Source organism: Zea mays, chromosome 1 (genome assembly GCF_902167145.1).
Source record: "Zea mays cultivar B73 chromosome 1, Zm-B73-REFERENCE-NAM-5.0, whole genome shotgun sequence".
Taxonomy (NCBI): domain Eukaryota; kingdom Viridiplantae; phylum Streptophyta; class Magnoliopsida; order Poales; family Poaceae; genus Zea; species Zea mays.
The window spans coordinates 2948567-2964894 of record NC_050096.1 but is presented as its reverse complement, the minus strand read 5'-3'; the positions used below and the strand labels follow the sequence as shown (position 1 = coordinate 2964894).

The 16328-nt window shown below is 46.6% G+C and overlaps 1 protein-coding gene across 2 annotated transcripts; it reads right to left on the bottom strand.

Moving 5' to 3' along the window:
- Positions 1 to 1639: 1639 nt before the first annotated feature.
- On the bottom strand, positions 1640 to 14321 carry LOC100304252 (THO complex subunit 1). 2 transcript variants are annotated; one of them, XM_008683042.2, is made up of 21 exons: positions 14256 to 14321; positions 13326 to 13409; positions 13074 to 13148; positions 12668 to 12758; positions 12385 to 12530; positions 12214 to 12285; positions 6665 to 6737; positions 6489 to 6554; positions 6298 to 6344; positions 6109 to 6180; positions 5862 to 5990; positions 5721 to 5786; positions 5469 to 5510; positions 4505 to 4621; positions 4330 to 4412; positions 3917 to 3983; positions 3084 to 3155; positions 2880 to 2930; positions 2367 to 2426; positions 2120 to 2272; positions 1640 to 2009 (listed from the first exon to the last, which is right to left on the bottom strand). In XM_008683042.2, exons 1-21 carry the CDS (start codon positions 14280 to 14282, stop codon positions 1788 to 1790), a joined length of 1815 nt encoding a protein of 604 aa, XP_008681264.1. In that variant the 5' UTR covers positions 14283 to 14321; the 3' UTR covers positions 1640 to 1787. The 2 variants fall into 2 exon arrangements, with proteins under 2 accessions (XP_008681264.1, NP_001159168.1); NM_001165696.1 differs by lacking the exon at positions 14256 to 14321 and adding an exon at positions 13847 to 14242 and having other exon boundaries at positions 1707 to 2009.
- Between the last annotated feature and the right edge of the window lie 2007 nt (positions 14322 to 16328).

Here is a 16328-nt window from a genome sequence, read left to right as displayed (position 1 = left end):
TGTAGAAAGTAAATTTCACCACCTATAAATCATACTCAAAATATGTAGTCATGCTTGAAAAATAGCATAAAAACTTCAAACTTCCGTAAACATCAAGTGAGATTCAACAGTAAACAATATCAATCGTTGATGTAAGATCACTAATGACCACGAAGAATACTTAGAAAAAACAGGTTTTTGAAAAAAAAATATCCTTCCTAGTTTAAGTCCTTTGATTTGGGGTCTATTTTGATGGTGACCATAAAAAGTTGTCTGGCCCATGCACCAACACCAGGTCTTGGATTTCCAATGGCTGGACTAGGATGAGTTACATGCCAGGCATTTGCCTCCAAGGTTACCATCCAAACAAGCCCTTAGCTTTGGTAATAAATTTTTCTGGACAACATTGTGAAACTGCATGGTACTCCCAAGTCTTTGGTTTCTGATATGGACAAAATTTGTACTAGTCTTTTCTAGAAGTCACTGTTTCAGGCTTTGAACACTAAACTGGCTTTATCCAAAGCCTTTCACCCTCAGACTGATGGACAGTTTGAAAGGGTTAATCAATGTCTTGAAATGTATTTGCGTTGTTCTATACATGACAATCCTACCAAATGGAAGAAATGGCTGGCTCTAGCCGAGTTTTGGTACAACTCTGCATATCACACTACACTACTTTGTGTTGCTCCCCTTTTAAAGACTTATATGGTTATGAACCAGTCCTAGCTGCTGCTCCTCATCTATTAGGAGACACTGATCAATCTGTTCAAGAATTGCTACAGGAGAGGCTGGCTTATTCTGAGTTGCTGAAGACTTGCTTAGCTGCTACTCAGAATCGAATGACGCATCATGCTGATAAGTTCAGACTAGATAGGGAATTTCAGGTGGGGGGGTCGTGTACTTCTGAAATTGCAACCTATGTCCAGGGTTCAGTGGTCAATAGAGCTCATCCCAATAATGCTTTTATGTTCTTTGGCCCCTTCAAAGTGCTACAACGTGTTGGATCGATTGCTTATAAGCTGGACTTACCTTCTACGGTCTTGGTTCATCCGGTGTTTCATGTGTCTCAGCTTAAGCCGTTTACGTCAAAATATACACCAATTTTCTCTGACATCTCTCGGTTGGTCGGCCTGTCTAGCTGGGATGTTCACCCTATTTAGTTGCTAGATCGTCGTTTGGTTCGGCGTGGTAACAAGCCTGTGGTGCAAGTTCAGGTGGCCTGATCTGAGTTACCAAGTGATGCTATTACTTGGGAAGATTTTGATGTGTTGAAGACTCGGTTTCCAGAGGCTTTAGATTTGGGACAATCAATTCATGGAGGCGGGGAAGATGTCATGGCCGGCCCGACGACATGAGGCGGCATCGGTGGTGAATAGGAAAGGAGGGAAGGTTCGTGTGTTTGAATTTCGAATTTCAATAATCTAAGGTGTCAGGCCGTGTGTCGTGTGAGGCCGAATGACCCATGTAATCGACTACTTGAACATTTCTGTGAGGAGAGGAGGATCGATCAACGGACGACGGACCTGCGATGGCGGCTTGGAGCCAAGGCGGGCATGTGGGAGAGCGGCAGCTCCTCATACCCACGGGTCCCTCCGCCGACGACGCTGCAGGTCGGTCAGCATCGTTGAAACACGTACTGTACCAAAGACAGAGAGGGACGTGACCTAGCGGGAAGCATTTCCTTCAAATGGATGGCTACTGATGTCTACTACACAGTACACACCAACAAGAGAATGTATCTCAGCTGTTCAAAATCTGGTTCAATGTCAGTGAGTCGACAAAATCTGGTTCCTCTTCATGCCACTGTTTCATTTCATCTCTCCGGCACGAGCATCCCTACTGGTAGTTTCCGTCCTCACGTTATCATCAGCGTCCGCCTCAGGCTCGCACTGCCCGCTTTCAGGGCCAGAGACCTCCCCCGGGCTCCGTTTCTGGCTATCCCCCACCGCGCCGTTGTCGGAATCCATTGGCGCCGCGCCTTCGCCTTCTTCCGGGTCGACACCGCCGTCGGTTTCAGGTGTCGCAGCAACCTGCACAGAGGAGAGCCCACAGCAACAATCAATGCAATGCAATGCAATGCAAGGGATGATGATGTCAAAACGACAGGTCATGGTCTACAAGTAGAAGGTGGTCCATGTACCTGATGCTCTCTGGGCTGATGAGCTGACACGCTTTTTGAATCTTCCTTTCTCGTCCGCTTAACCTTCTCGGCGGGTTTAGAAGAAAACTTGGCATTTACTTCAGGTGGCAGCAGTTCTGAAGGTACAACCCCTTCGATCCCGTAGTCTGAAAACTGCAATAAAAATGGTGATCGCCAGCAATATTCATTCCAATCTTGCACGCTCAAAGAACGAAATGAAATTGTTGCGTCGTCATGCTTCACATACCCGCGCGAATCCATCCAAGTCCTGCCTGGCCGAAAACCGTAGTCCTTTCCAACAGTACACCTGTCACACAAAAGCTGCTCTTACAACAATCTACTAGCTATATATGCAGATTAAACACGTAATGCTACTTAGTTTTGTGGAAATAACAACAAGTGCCAATGTTGTATTAGTTCAAGGCAAATATTCTAATTTCAACATCCATCGAAACATATGGGCACAGTACTGCTTTTATGGGAGTATAACCCACGAAAGGGTACAAATAAAAACCACAAGTGTCGATAAGTTCCACCAGCTGTGCCCAACAAGACATGAATTTTTTCAATAGCACTTAATTCTAACTGCAGTACAAGGTAAGGCTCTCCATCGAGAGCTCTGACGATTCAAACCTAATTAGCTAGCAGGGTCCACTTGATCAATTCAATAGACATGTCATGGAATACTTCCCATCGAGTAAAATTTCAAACCAAAAAAAAACAGCAATCGGGCAATTAGCATAGCTGAAATCAAACTTACCCGATTACTTTTGTGGTGATACTCCTCTTCAATTCCAGCAGATGGATCCATCTGCATGTTTAGAAAGGTAAACTGAAGTTGCATCACTGTTTAAAACTTCATTTGCAGCAAAAGGACGAGTGGCCAAAGTGCAAAAATAACCATCACGGTCAACGTCATCTAACTTTCTATTAAAAAAGGATGCAAGAAAGCCTAATTGCTTACATCTTCTGCAAGTGGTTTCCAATATTCTGTAATTGATGGCATGCGGACACGGTCAGGATCAGTCAAGACATTCTACAGCTCAAATAAAAATTAGATTGAGCAGTTAAATTAGAAGTCAGAATATCGTACCACGAAATAACAAGGAAAAGAGTACAGAAGAAAAGAAGCACCAATGCTCACAATCAAGGGAGCAGGGTCCTATATAGATTGACATTTTTCAAACAATATACAAAGAAAGTTTAAAACTTAATTCAAGGGACAACCACTACTTTATAGATTTAATTGCTCAGGCCAATGCCAAACTAATTTGATACTTTTACACTAGCAAACAAGTTAGAATCTAAAGAGTGGAAGTGACAGAATGAAAAAAAAACTTGACCTGCGGGGGGTAAGACAGCCCCCGGGCATTGTATTAAGAAGAAGACCTTCTCACACAGGTCAAGAAAACCCCCGAACCCCTGCCCCACCCATACACAGCGGCATCGAAGCCCATGTGAGAACGACCACGACCGGGGCTGAGCCTTAGACCTGTGCTTTGGCGTGGGACAGACGAGGGGATTTTTTTAACCACAGCCTGAAATTCGCTCCCACGGGGAATCGAACCCAGGACCTGAGGAGTGCTACTCAGACCACCCAACCAACTCAGCTAGAGGCCCTTTCGCAAGTGACAAAATGAAAGAGGACTGACAACAAGACTTGAAGTTGTTTCTATATATAAAGGCAGAAATTCTTGGTGATACATAAGAAACAAATATTGAGGACCCAAAACCTATAAATTTGTGCAATTTAATTTCTAATTCAGCACTACAGTGGGAAGATGTATGTAAACATACGGGGTTTTGTTCTGCCCATTTCCAAAGTTGGCTGAGCTCTTTGCTTCCCAGTCTCCACCTTGGCTTCCTACAATGCAAGAAAGCATGCAATATCACCTTGACTATAAAAGGGAAGAGGTAAAAAAAGAACATCACTTGGCTTTCGGATTGCTACATTAATGACTTATACATTGTGCAAAATATCTCCATGTTTTCTTTTACCTTAGCAGAATCATAACATGAACTATATGATTGGAGAGTCTTTCTCACATATAAGTTTTAAGTTTGATAATTTAATAATGCATACAATCCTGTTACTATAGTTTCTCTCTTGTTAATTTTCCTAACCAGATCTAAGCCACTAAATTTTGATGAGATGATCAATAGAAATAATTGGGTGACAGTGAGCTCGGTGCCTTAAGCAAGTAGTATACCGTTTTCTGGCACCAGCCTGACCTGGTTTCTTTTCAAAGGGTGGCTTTTCAAATGCGAGACACCCATCTCGCTTCCACCAAACCTTTTTCAAGATATAAAGGATGAGGATCATTGGTTGTGTAAGTTCCAACAATAAAGGTAAAAAAACTTGAACCATGTGAGTAAAAAGCATACCCAATTTTTCTCCCGCTCAAGAATATGTTCAATGCTTTTCAGAAATTCCTTCCCTTTGGGGGGAATAATTTCCAGAAGCTTCTTAACATGCTCTTCACAAGATTTAATTTCCTCTATCTGATTGAAGGGAAAATATAAAAGACAAATTATTCATAGTTGAAGTGTTGAACCATGGTTTGAGGGTCATCAATAATGAAAGAAATAGCTTAGTCAGTTCAAACGATTCAAAGATCATCTTGTTCCTGCATACACTCAGAGCAAACCACCAACTTAGTCTTTGGACCAGCTTATTTTTATCCATATAAAAAGCATGTCTTTAAATTTCGTCGGTGCAAGCCATGAAATCAGCAACTAGTAAAAACTAGTGTTAAACCCACACAAAGCTAGTGTATGAAACTTTGTATGGGATTTAGGAGAGTAGGGAGGGTGACCAAATTTCCCATGCATGTGGATGAGATGTATCATGTATATAATATTGTCTCACTTAGGGAGCAGGAAGAATATGATTGGGTTCAGCTGGGGCAGGAGACATGGGAGACAAGATGTACGTGGGGCATTGTTTTGGGGGACATTATCTTGAGTACATCCTAGATTCTTAACAATAGTACAGACCACTATTCTAGATTCTTTTGAGTGCATCCTGACATTTCTAAATCGAAGAACCTACACACCATCAGATAGTCATCCAACACTTCGCCTGTTTTTGGAAAATGGCACTCAATTATTTGTTATCTAGGGTTTAGCTTTCATGTATAAATATTGGAGGGACATTATCAAGCTATGAACTATTATATGTGTAAATATGCAGTCCAGTAGATACAGGCACACGATGCTTAAGAAGGGATTTCGTGAGAACCAGCGGTGGTCAAATTAGCTGAATCGAAATTTTGAAGAACAAATATGTAGAAATGTTCATGTCAAGTATATAACTGCATAAAAAATAATGATAAGTCTCAGTGCTCACCATGCTCCCTGTTGGACCTTCTTTGTCATTTTTCCCAGGTGCCTGAGGAACAAAATAACTTTCTCAGCAGTTTGCACTTCAGTGACCGTAACAGACTAGTCAAATGAAATGAATAACAGCAAAACAGTATTGTAACATAAAAACGAGACATTAAAGTGCATGTACTCACACAAGTGTGCATAGGTGTACAACATAGAGGAGTGGCTTAAGTATTAACAATTAATTAGAATTTGTGTTGTATGATTTATGTACCTTGAGATAGTCAAAAAATATAAGACACTGAACAAGGATGTGGCGTCGAAAACTTGGGTCCTTCAACTGAAAGAATAGAATGATTATATCACAACTGTGAACAATAAAAGGAAAGTAGAGCACTTGCTCAAAAACTTTTACCTCCAAACCCATTAATTTACTGCTAGTCAGGTACTTAATATTGAAAGCAGCATCTTCCTCCTCGTTCAGATTGTTAAGTTTTCCATCATCATCGCTAAGAGGTTGAGCTTCAAATGTGTTCAACACAACCTGGAATGAAGTTAATGCTTAACTTAGTACCAGATGTTCAGAATGAGGCCACAGACCACAGTATTGCAAAGTGACCATGAAGTATGTCACTGGAAGAAAATTGTATGAAAGGCCGTACCGCCAGATTAGAAGAGAACTTTTGCCATTTTGCCGGATTTGTAGAAGTCAAAGCTGGGTTGCTGAAATGTTCCTGATACATAAATATTCAAAAAGTGACCATTAAAAAATGTTGATGCTTAAGAAGAATGTGGGACATCTAGTGACAATTTCCAACTCCATAGAATAGCTGGAAGTGCCAAATATTAACCTGTAGACTCCAGAGGGTCTTGTAGAAGTTGAAATCAACAGAGATTCCTGATGAATGAAAGCATACATGACGACATCACATTTAGGGAGATAGATTACAAAAGTGAACCAAAAAAACAACTCATCTGCAGAGGTCAGGTGCAATAAACAAAATAAAACACTACAGCATTAACATAGATGAGTTATACTCACCATCCATAGCATCCTTTTCGTACTTTGTTACATTTGATGTATTGAAAACCCCTTTAATGTTGAGAGCTGTTAAAGTAGACAAACAAAATGAATGGTGTACAGAGACGTTTATACACAGTTTACCCGTAAGAGACCAACTATGGGAGAATGGGGAGAGGGAAATATAATATGCAGACCTGAACGCTCCGATAATGGGAAAAAATGTGCAAGAAACATAATAATGCGCCCACAGAACACCACATCATTTGCCTGATATATTTAAGAATGAAGGAAACATCAATGCTGGTTCAACAGGAATAAAATGCACCATGATGACATCCAGGTCCCTAAATACTTACAATGAAAGAAATGTCACCACTGCCATGCCCCCTGCATGTTAGGTGCCATGCTAGCAAGTGTCATAGGCAAGTTTTATGCTAATTAGGGAGACTTCGACCTTAAGTGGCACACCTAAAAAGTTTAGGGATTCAAATCTTCATTTTACAAGTTTAGGGATCTAGATGACACAGTAGGTGCGAAAGGGCCTCTAGCCTAGCGGTTAAGGACTTCCGAGTAGCACCTCCAAGTCCTGGGTTCGATTCCTATCGGGAGCGAATTTTCAGGCTTGGTTAAAAAAATCTCCTCGTTGTGCCCCATCCGCTCTCGGGTTGCGATGTCCTGTGCGCCACCCTCCGATTGGGCCATTGCAGAATGAACAGTTGACGTCGGCCCGTTATTGATGGGGGGCCAGGGTTCGGGGATTTCCTCGGCCGGGACCATTGTTTCGGTCTCTTCTTGAAAGAGGTGAATTGGATCAACGCATAACTTGTATTAATCTCAAGTGATCTATTTATACACGTACAGAAGGCGGTGGCCGAACCTAACGGATCACAGCTGATCGGCCATGCACCTAGAGAATCGGCAGAGGCCGTTACATGAACAAGAGACTCGGTCCTAGCTGTTACAACTGGATAGACTCGTTGACACCCCCCCTCAATCTCGACGGTGAGGTCTGCTCGACGAGATTGTCCCTAAAGTCCAAAAACAGTGACGAATTCAGCGCCTTTGTAAACACGTCGGCCAGCTGACGTTCGCTAGGAACATGATGAACACGGACCTGCCCGAGCGCCACCTTCTCACGGACAAAATGGATGTCGAGCTCAATGTGTTTCGTCCGCCGATGATGCACCGGATTGTGAGACATGTAGACTGCTGAAACATTGTCGCAGAACACCATGGTGGCCTTCGGTAGAGCAAAACGCAGTTCCTGGAGAAGATGGCGGAGCCAGGAACAATCTGCGACCGCGTTAGCGATGGCGCGGTACTCCGCCTCTGCACTCGATCGGGACACTGTCGTCTGTCGCTTGGAGGACCATGAGACCAGCGAGTCACCGAGGAACACACAGAACCCAGACGTCGAGCGTCGGGTGTCCGGGCATCCCGCCCAGTCCGCATCAGAGTATGCGGTGACGATGGCGTTGGTGATGGGCGATAGGCGGATGCCGAGGTCCAGTGTGCCTTTGATGTAGCGCAGTATCCGCTTCAGCATGGTGTCGTGGACGTCGCGGGGCGCATGCATGTGGAGACACACCTGTTGAACAGCATACGCAATATCTGGTCGTGTTAAAGTCAGATATTGGAGTGCACCAGCGATGTTGCGATACGCCGATGGATTGGAGAGGAGAGTGCCATCAGTCGTCGAAGATTTCGGCTTGCAGTCAGCTGGTGTCGAAACAGGCTTGCAATTTGACATGCCGGCGCGATCGAGAACATCAGCGGCGTACTTGGCTTGGTTGAGGAAGAAGCCAGTACCATCCCGACGGACTTCAGTGCCGAGGAAGTAGCGCAGGGGTCCCATGTCTTTTATGGCAAATGCAGTCCGCAGCTGTCGAATGATGCATTGAAGCACAACCTGAGACGACGCTGACAAAATCATGTCGTCGACGTACAGAAGTAGATAGGCGGCATCGTTGCCGCGGTGGAGAATGAAGAGCGACGTGTCAGCCTTGGATTGAGTGAAGCCAATACCAGTGACGTGTCTGGTGAAGTGCTCGAACCAGACACGTGGAGCTTGTCGAAGACCGTAGAGCGATCGGGAGAGAAGACAGACGTCGTCAGGCCTGTGTGGATCGACAAAGCCAGTCGGTTGCTGACAATAGACGTTGTCGGTGAGGTGGCCATGAGAAAGGCATTGGAGACGTCCAATTGGTGCGCAGGCCACCCGTGCGTAGCGATGAGAGTCAAAACGGTGCGGATCGTCGTAGGCTTGACAACGGGGGAGAACGTCTCGCCAAAGTCGACGTCGGCGCGTTGATTGAAGCCGCGCACAACCCATCGCGCTTTGTAGCGTTCAAGGGTGCTGTCTGAGTGGAATTTATGCCGGAATACCCATTTACCGGTGATAATGCGAGCACCCGGTGGACGAGGAACAAGAGTCCAGGTTTGATTGTGTTGGAGAGCATCGAATTCAAGCTTCATCGCAGCAAGCCAGTTGCTGTCACGAAGAGCCTGTCGGACTGAGGTGGGCACGGGAGAAACTTGTGGTGCGGATGTGTTGCTGGAGATAGGCATAGCATAATCCGTGAAACGAGCAGGTCGTGAAGGCACAGCACCGGTGCGGGATCTAGTCACCATGGAATGAGGACGTAGCGGTGGATGCAAAGGTGCTGCAGGGTGGGAAGAACCTGGAGAATCAGACGTTTCGTCAGGGATGGGCAGCTGGGTTGCGTGCTCATGTCCCTGTCACCCTTGACGTCGATGAGGCCAATTACGGCCACTGGCGGTGCTTCTTCGATGAAGTCCTCGGCAAGTTCGGTCTCGCTCAGCATGTTCGCTCGCCGCCCCCGCTGGACGAACGCGACGCTGAGTGGCACATGGCTGACCACTGCATCGTCGGCTGGATCTACACTACCATCTCCAAATCGGTGTTCGACATCGTCCACACACCGAAGCGTTCTGCATTCTCCCTCTGGAGTGACATCGAGAACCTCTTCCGTGACAACGAGCTCCAGCGTGTTGTCTACCTCGAGGCGGAATTCCGCAGTCTCCGACAAGGCGACATGACCATCACCCAGTACTACGCTCGCCTGAAGCACCTCGCCGATCAGCTTCGCGACGTCGGCCACGCCGTCTCCGAACCAAGTCAGGTGCTCAACCTCCTACGCGGTCTTAATCCTCGGTTTCGCCATGTCAAGCCGGTCATCACCGCCAAGTTCCCACCACACACCTTCATGAGCGCTCGCTCGTTCCTCTTGCTCGAGGAGTTGGGCGAGGAGCACGACGCCAAGACCGACGCCGCTCAGGCTCTGGCCGCTGGCCACAGCTCCGGCTCCAAGCAGTCCTCGGGCGGGGAGAGCTCCTCCGCCAACTCCAACGCCTCCGCCGCTCCACCAGGCACTGGATCTGCCAGCTTTGGCGCTCCTCGTGTGCGCTCTCGCAACAGGCGTCGCGGGCGCGGCTCTGGAGCCGCCAACAACGGCGGCTATGCACCACGGGCCCCTGCAGGCCAACCATGGACCGCGGGTTACAATCCCTGGACTGGCATGGTCCAGGCGTGGCCCATGCCGTTCCGTGCCCCAGGTGCGGGCGTCCTCGGACCTCGTCCACCCGTCCAGCCCCAGCAGGCGATGGCTGTGACTCAGATGTATGCGCCGTCAACTCCGAAACTTCCCCAAGCCCTGTACTCCGCCCTTCACTCCGCCGGCGTCGCCACTGCTCCATCCGCCTCTGACTGGTACCTTGACACCGGCGCAACCAGTCACATGTCGTCCACCTCTGGTATGCCTTCGATGTCTTCCTTCGAACCTCATTCTGCGACAGTCACGGTTGGCAATGGTGCCCTTTTGCCTGTCCACAACCGTGCCTCCGCCACTCTGCCCACCTCTCATTATCCTCTTCGTCTTAATCACATTCTTCTTTGTCCTTCGCTGGTTAAGAATCTTCTTTCCGTTCGCCGTTTAACTCGCGATAACAATGTTTCTATTGAATTTGACTCCGATGGTTTCTCTATCAAGGCTCAACCAACCAAAGTGGAGATTCTCCGATGTAACAGCACCAGCGATCTTTATCCACTCCGCCCACTGCAGCACCTCGGCCTCACATCTTCATCAGCCTCGTCGGTCTCCTTATGGCATGCAAGGCTCGGACATCCCGGCACTCCGGCTCTGTCTCAGCTTCTTCATAATTTCCCTTTTCATTGTAATAAGGCTACCGATCACAATTGCCACGCATGTCGCCTTGGCAAACACGCTCGGCTGCCATTCTCTGCTTCAGCAACAACTACTCATTTTCCCTTTCAGTTAGTGCATTCGGATGTCTGGACTTCACCAGTGCTTAGTCATACTGGTTTCAAATATTATGTCGTTCTTCTTGATAATTTTTCTCACTATGTGTGGACCTTCCCGCTGCGTCAAAAATCTGACGTCCCCTACGTCCTCCGTACGTTCTTTGCCTACGTTCATACCCAATTCCGCTTGCCTATTCTCGCTGTCCAGACTGACAACGACAAAGAGTTCGACTCCTATGCTATGTGCACCTTCTTTGCCGCTCATGGCACACAACTTCGCCTCTCCTGTCCCTACACATCCCAACAGAATGGGAAAGCCGAACGCATACTACGCACTATCAACAATTGCCTGCGTACCCTCCTTCTTCATTGTGCAGCTCCTTTAGCGTTCTGGGCCGAGGCACTCTCCACTGCCACGTTTCTCCTCAATCGGCGTCCATGCCGCGCTACTGGCTCCACAACTCCCCACCAGCTCCTTTTCGGCACGCCGCCATCCTACGACGACCTGCGTGTCTTCGGGTGTTGGTTGTTCAGGAACAAAGGTGTCGGAGTCAGAGGAGGAAGAATGGCCGTCCATGGCGTGTGGAAGAGGGGCAGAGGAGGGATCGAGAGGTTGAAGAAAGTGAGAGCAGCGGTGAGCTGAAGTCACTGGGGCCTGGTGAATGATACCATGAAAGAGGTGAATTGGATCAACGCATAACTTGTATTAATCTCAAGTGATCTATTTATACACGTACAGAAGGCGGTGGCCGAACCTAACGGATCACAGCTGATCGGCCATGCACCTAGAGAATCGGCAGAGGCCGTTACATGAACAAGAGACTCGGTCCTAGCTGTTACAACTGGATAGACTCGTTGACACTTCTTATATGGAATACCGGGAGGGCGGTCTTTCCCTCCCCGGCCGAGTTTTTTAAATGACACGGTAGGACAAGTTAAAAGACCAGTGGTGCATTTCTCTCCAGCCAAAAAGAAGTGCTGGAAAACTCCAAGTCTCCAATACATTCGAAGGGTGATAATTGAAGGTGTTCGGTAGGTTAAAAGAACCATGGGTTCATGAGGTTCAAGATTTTGGTGATACAGTACAATCAACCATTTAGATTATAGCCAAGATTATCAGCAATACTTAACACACTTTGCAGTTCAGTTTTTGATTAATCCGTTTAATAGACAAGGTTACTAGGAACTGAGCCGATCTCAGTTGGTGCGCAAGGTGCAGGTTCATGTCCTCTTTAACTTTCAATTTGGGTGTCCATTTCTTCGTACTGGCAATGCCACATAGTTCATATCAGGTCTTTTTTGGGGGGTTAGGGTAGGGGATTTTTTTTTACATACGAGATTAACTAAGGTAAATCAGCTGGCCAACAAAATAGCCATTTAGCCAAGCTGAAATGTGGGAACAACAGCAAATATAATTTATAAACTTCAAAGGGTGGGCACAGCAGAACAACTGAATCTAACCTTCGATAGTCTGCGAAGAAGTTGGTTGCAAGTCCTTAGCATAACTAGTTTGCCACGTCCAAAAAGTTCTTGCTACAAACAACCCAAAACGATAATCAGTCAACAACGTTACAAGCATGCATCTTCTCTATTTAACCAGAACTAACCAAACGAAATAGGGATCAAAATTACCTTCCCCAATACATCTTGCTGGCTCTCAATATACCCAAAGATATCTTTGCAGTCTTTGATTGTTGACATTTCAGTTAGGTCTTCTAACAGCTGGAATACCATACCACCTTCAACATGCCCTCTTTCGCAAAGGTAAAGCACAATATCTATCATGGAAGAGCATTGGTTTCTCAGAACAGAAAATAATACTACACATGCACCAAATAGTGCTCAGAAGGTGATGGCATAAGTCCTTAGATAGGAACAGATTCGAACATAGAATGTTGGAAGAAGTGTAACTGACCAAGAAGGCGAGTTATCAGGCAGTTACTTTCTCCGCTATCCAAAGAATTCCCGTACTGCATAATCTTTTTATCCGATTGGACCGCAGATGACTAAGAATAAAAAATATAAAACAGAATCAGCAATCAATTTTGGTTCCTAAGATGGCAAATGAACTATACACCTGCTGACCTGCACTTTTCATATAAAACAGAATCAGCAATCAATGTAATTTTCTAGGACTGAAATAAAAAAAATACAGCCACGTCTTCCGTTTTATTTTAGAAATCGTCATTAAAACTCTGCTACTCTGAAACATAGTATTCCTAACGATGCAGTGACCAGAACAATGCACGCGCCAACAACACTCCCTAACCACCTTATCATCAAGTGAGATCAAAGAACAGTGTAGCCACATGGAAAGTTACCACAAGCTCCTGCAGCAAAGTTCGAAGAGCATTTTCCAAGGACTGATTCTCCTCTAGAACCAACACGGTTTCCTTCTGTGAAATGAGATATGTGTGTCAAATCAGATGATTAACTGAACTAAAAGACAAGTCGAATCAGATAGGTATTACCCAAAACACAAGCAAATAAAATAGAGGAAAATAATAACATGAACCACTGACGGTTCATCATCAAATCAAGACTCACAAGCATGCCAGATTCAACGTACATACCTGAGGTTTAATTGCTTCCTGAACCGTCTGAAGGGAAAATGTTTCCGGGGGTTCGTTCCTAGACAACGCGCTCCTGAAAACTCCCTGAAAAGAGCAAAGGCCACATTTCACCAAGCGTACACGTGTGGTAGCATGGAGAAACAACTCCCCTAAATTTCCAATGTTCCTTCTCCATCCTCTCACACAACCCCTAATTAGGCCGCTACCAACGGTTTTTCCAACGCCTCTATGGAAGTTCCATGGTGATTTTGCGATCGAAAGTTCCTTTCAAAAAAAAAATTTGCGATCGAAAGTCGAAACAGAAAGAAACGTGATGCATGAAACAAATTGCAACCGTGTGGAGGCACTGGATGGGAGTCCACCAGCACTAGCACTAGCACTAGCACAGTACCACTCGCGGGAAATGGACGAAGACGGGACCCTTCGTGCCACCCAAATCAGGGACAAAGTTTCAAGTTTCTACTATGACTGATTGACCGCGCTAGGGTTCATGAACAGAGTGGGAGGGAGTTTTAGCTCACGATGATGCGGTCGCGGTCGGCGTGGCTGGAGACAGCGGCGGTGGGTGGAGGGGAGGGAGCCGGCCGGTCCTTCGACAGGAGGATACGGAGGCCAGCGTTCGACACCGGAGGCGGCGAGGGCTCGGCCATGGTGGCGTGCGCGGTAAGGCTTACCCGGTTGAGTCTGGGCGATCTACCAGGCGCCTGGAGAGGGTCAGCCTTTGACGCGGTGCCGAACACAAGATAACAGCACTGGGCAAGCTGCGGCGGCGAAAATAGGCTACGATACGAGCACGGAGGGAGGGGAGAGGCTCGCCGTCGCAGAGCAGAAGGAACAGATGCGCCGTGCGCGGCGGCAGACTGGCGAGCCGTCGAGGAGCTCGAGCTGAGGAATGAGGAAGGAGAAACACAAGACAGATGGACCGCGAACCTGGGCTGTGCATGGGCTGCGACCCATAACGGATGTCAAGTGTGAGAGTCCATGTCCATCACGCAAGGAAACAGTACAGACCAAATACTACCTTCCCCGTTGGGCATTTTTTTATTTCTTTTGTTTTTTAAAATCTATATCTATATCTATACACCCATCAGTTTAAACGTTGTAAAATTCACACAACCAAATCACCCTGTTGGCGCCGATCTGGATGCCAACCACTGAAACGAACCACCTGCGCGGTGTGCTCTCTACGGAGGCGCGAACGGTCCGCGGCACAGGGCACAAGAGCGGATCCTCCTATGCAGGCTTTCGGATGTGTCCGCGCCTAGGGCCGGACGGTCCGCAGTGGTGGAGAGGGTCTTCATCTCCGTGGAGAATCCTAGAACTCGCCACGGGAGAGATCCCATCGAGGGGGAGAGTTCCAAGGCGTGCTCTGGGTCGGCAGGCCGCCTGGTGCTCCTCTAATCGGCGTAGAGTCAAAGAAGAGGTTGTTGTGGAAGACTAAACTAGATCTAAACCTAAGGCAAAATTACTCCTACTCCTAGGAATTAGAAGAATGATGCAAATAAGGTAATTGATAAGTAGATTTGATTGGATCGATTGTGAGAGGTTCAATCGGTTGTACCCCTTCATCCAGATAAAAGGTGGAGGTCTAGACCTGTTACAAGTCGGTCATCAAGTTATTCCTACATGCTTTGCTAACAAATCCCGCTAGAAATTCGGAACCCTATCTGATTCTGCGTACGTGTAGACCGTCTGTGTCGCCACCGTGGATAGTTCGGACCGCGGACCATCCGGCCCTAGGGCGGACGGTCCGGGTGTCATTTTTGCTATTCAACATATGCCCCCTTCCTTTTGGTGAAGGTTGACGAACCAAAAGCATATGCACTAAGCCTGATGCAAGTCACCGGCTCTTCGACCTAATAGGGTGATCATTCAATATAACTCTAATGTATAAAGGACGTTTCAGATTGCATCTCTCTCGGCCATGACCATCCGATCAATGGATCAAAAGGTATGGAATGGAGGAGCTCCCAGCCTGAATAGGCAAAGGACTATGTATGTACCATGGGTTCATCGTCACAGGATAACATATCAACGATGAGTAGGCGGGTGGAAAGTATCCTGACATCACTAGAGATGGATGAATAGGCAATGATTGTTGCGCCGCCTTTTGGGTCGTTTTATTCGACCGTTATGTTTTAGCGGATGACTAGGGTTTCTTTGTTGGCCGATCGCGTAGAACACCCTTCTTGCTAGCGTATTTGGATAGCAATTGATTAAATTAGAGTCGGTTTTGACCAGCCGACCATGTGCGTTACATGTGGTTTGCCCTTGCATCCCCTTTGCTTTTTGTGGAGGCTGACACCTCTGGCCATGGGCGGACTATCCGACTGAGTCAGCCGGACCGTCTGCATGAGCACCGGGTCGTCCGCGCGCAGGTGACGGACAGTCTGCAATGTTCGAGTCAGGGAGCTTTACTCGAGTGCTCGATTGAACCAGCCCCTGGTGCCTCCATACTTGTTAGTATTTCTATCCAGAGATTTCCGAGCAATCCCTTCTTGTGATATATTCGACGTGCGAGGATCGCCAATGACGACGTTTTTGCATTTGCCTTTATCGACCACTTCCGGCCGAACCAATACCTTTTTGCTTGCTAGCTCTATTATATTGATAGCAAATGATTACGTGTCCACTTGCAACTAATGAAAACTCAATCGACCCTCATTTACGGCCGATTGTATCTTTCGACGAAAAACATTACAATCATTGGTGGCATGGGAAAAAGAATTATGCCACATATAGTAATCACATCTTTTTAATTCATCTAGAGGAATATTATACGTTAATTTAATGTTGTCATTTTTAGTAACTCGTCAAATATTTTATCGCATTTGGCAACACCAAAAGTAAATTTAACTTTTTCTTACCGTTTTTTTGAACCGGCTGCAAAGAAAAACATGCAGAAGGTTTAGCCTATGTTGGCCAAACAAGTTCAGCGGTATATACATCTGTTGATTCATCAAATGAATTTTCGCGCCCCACTAGATGCATCTTGTGGCTAGC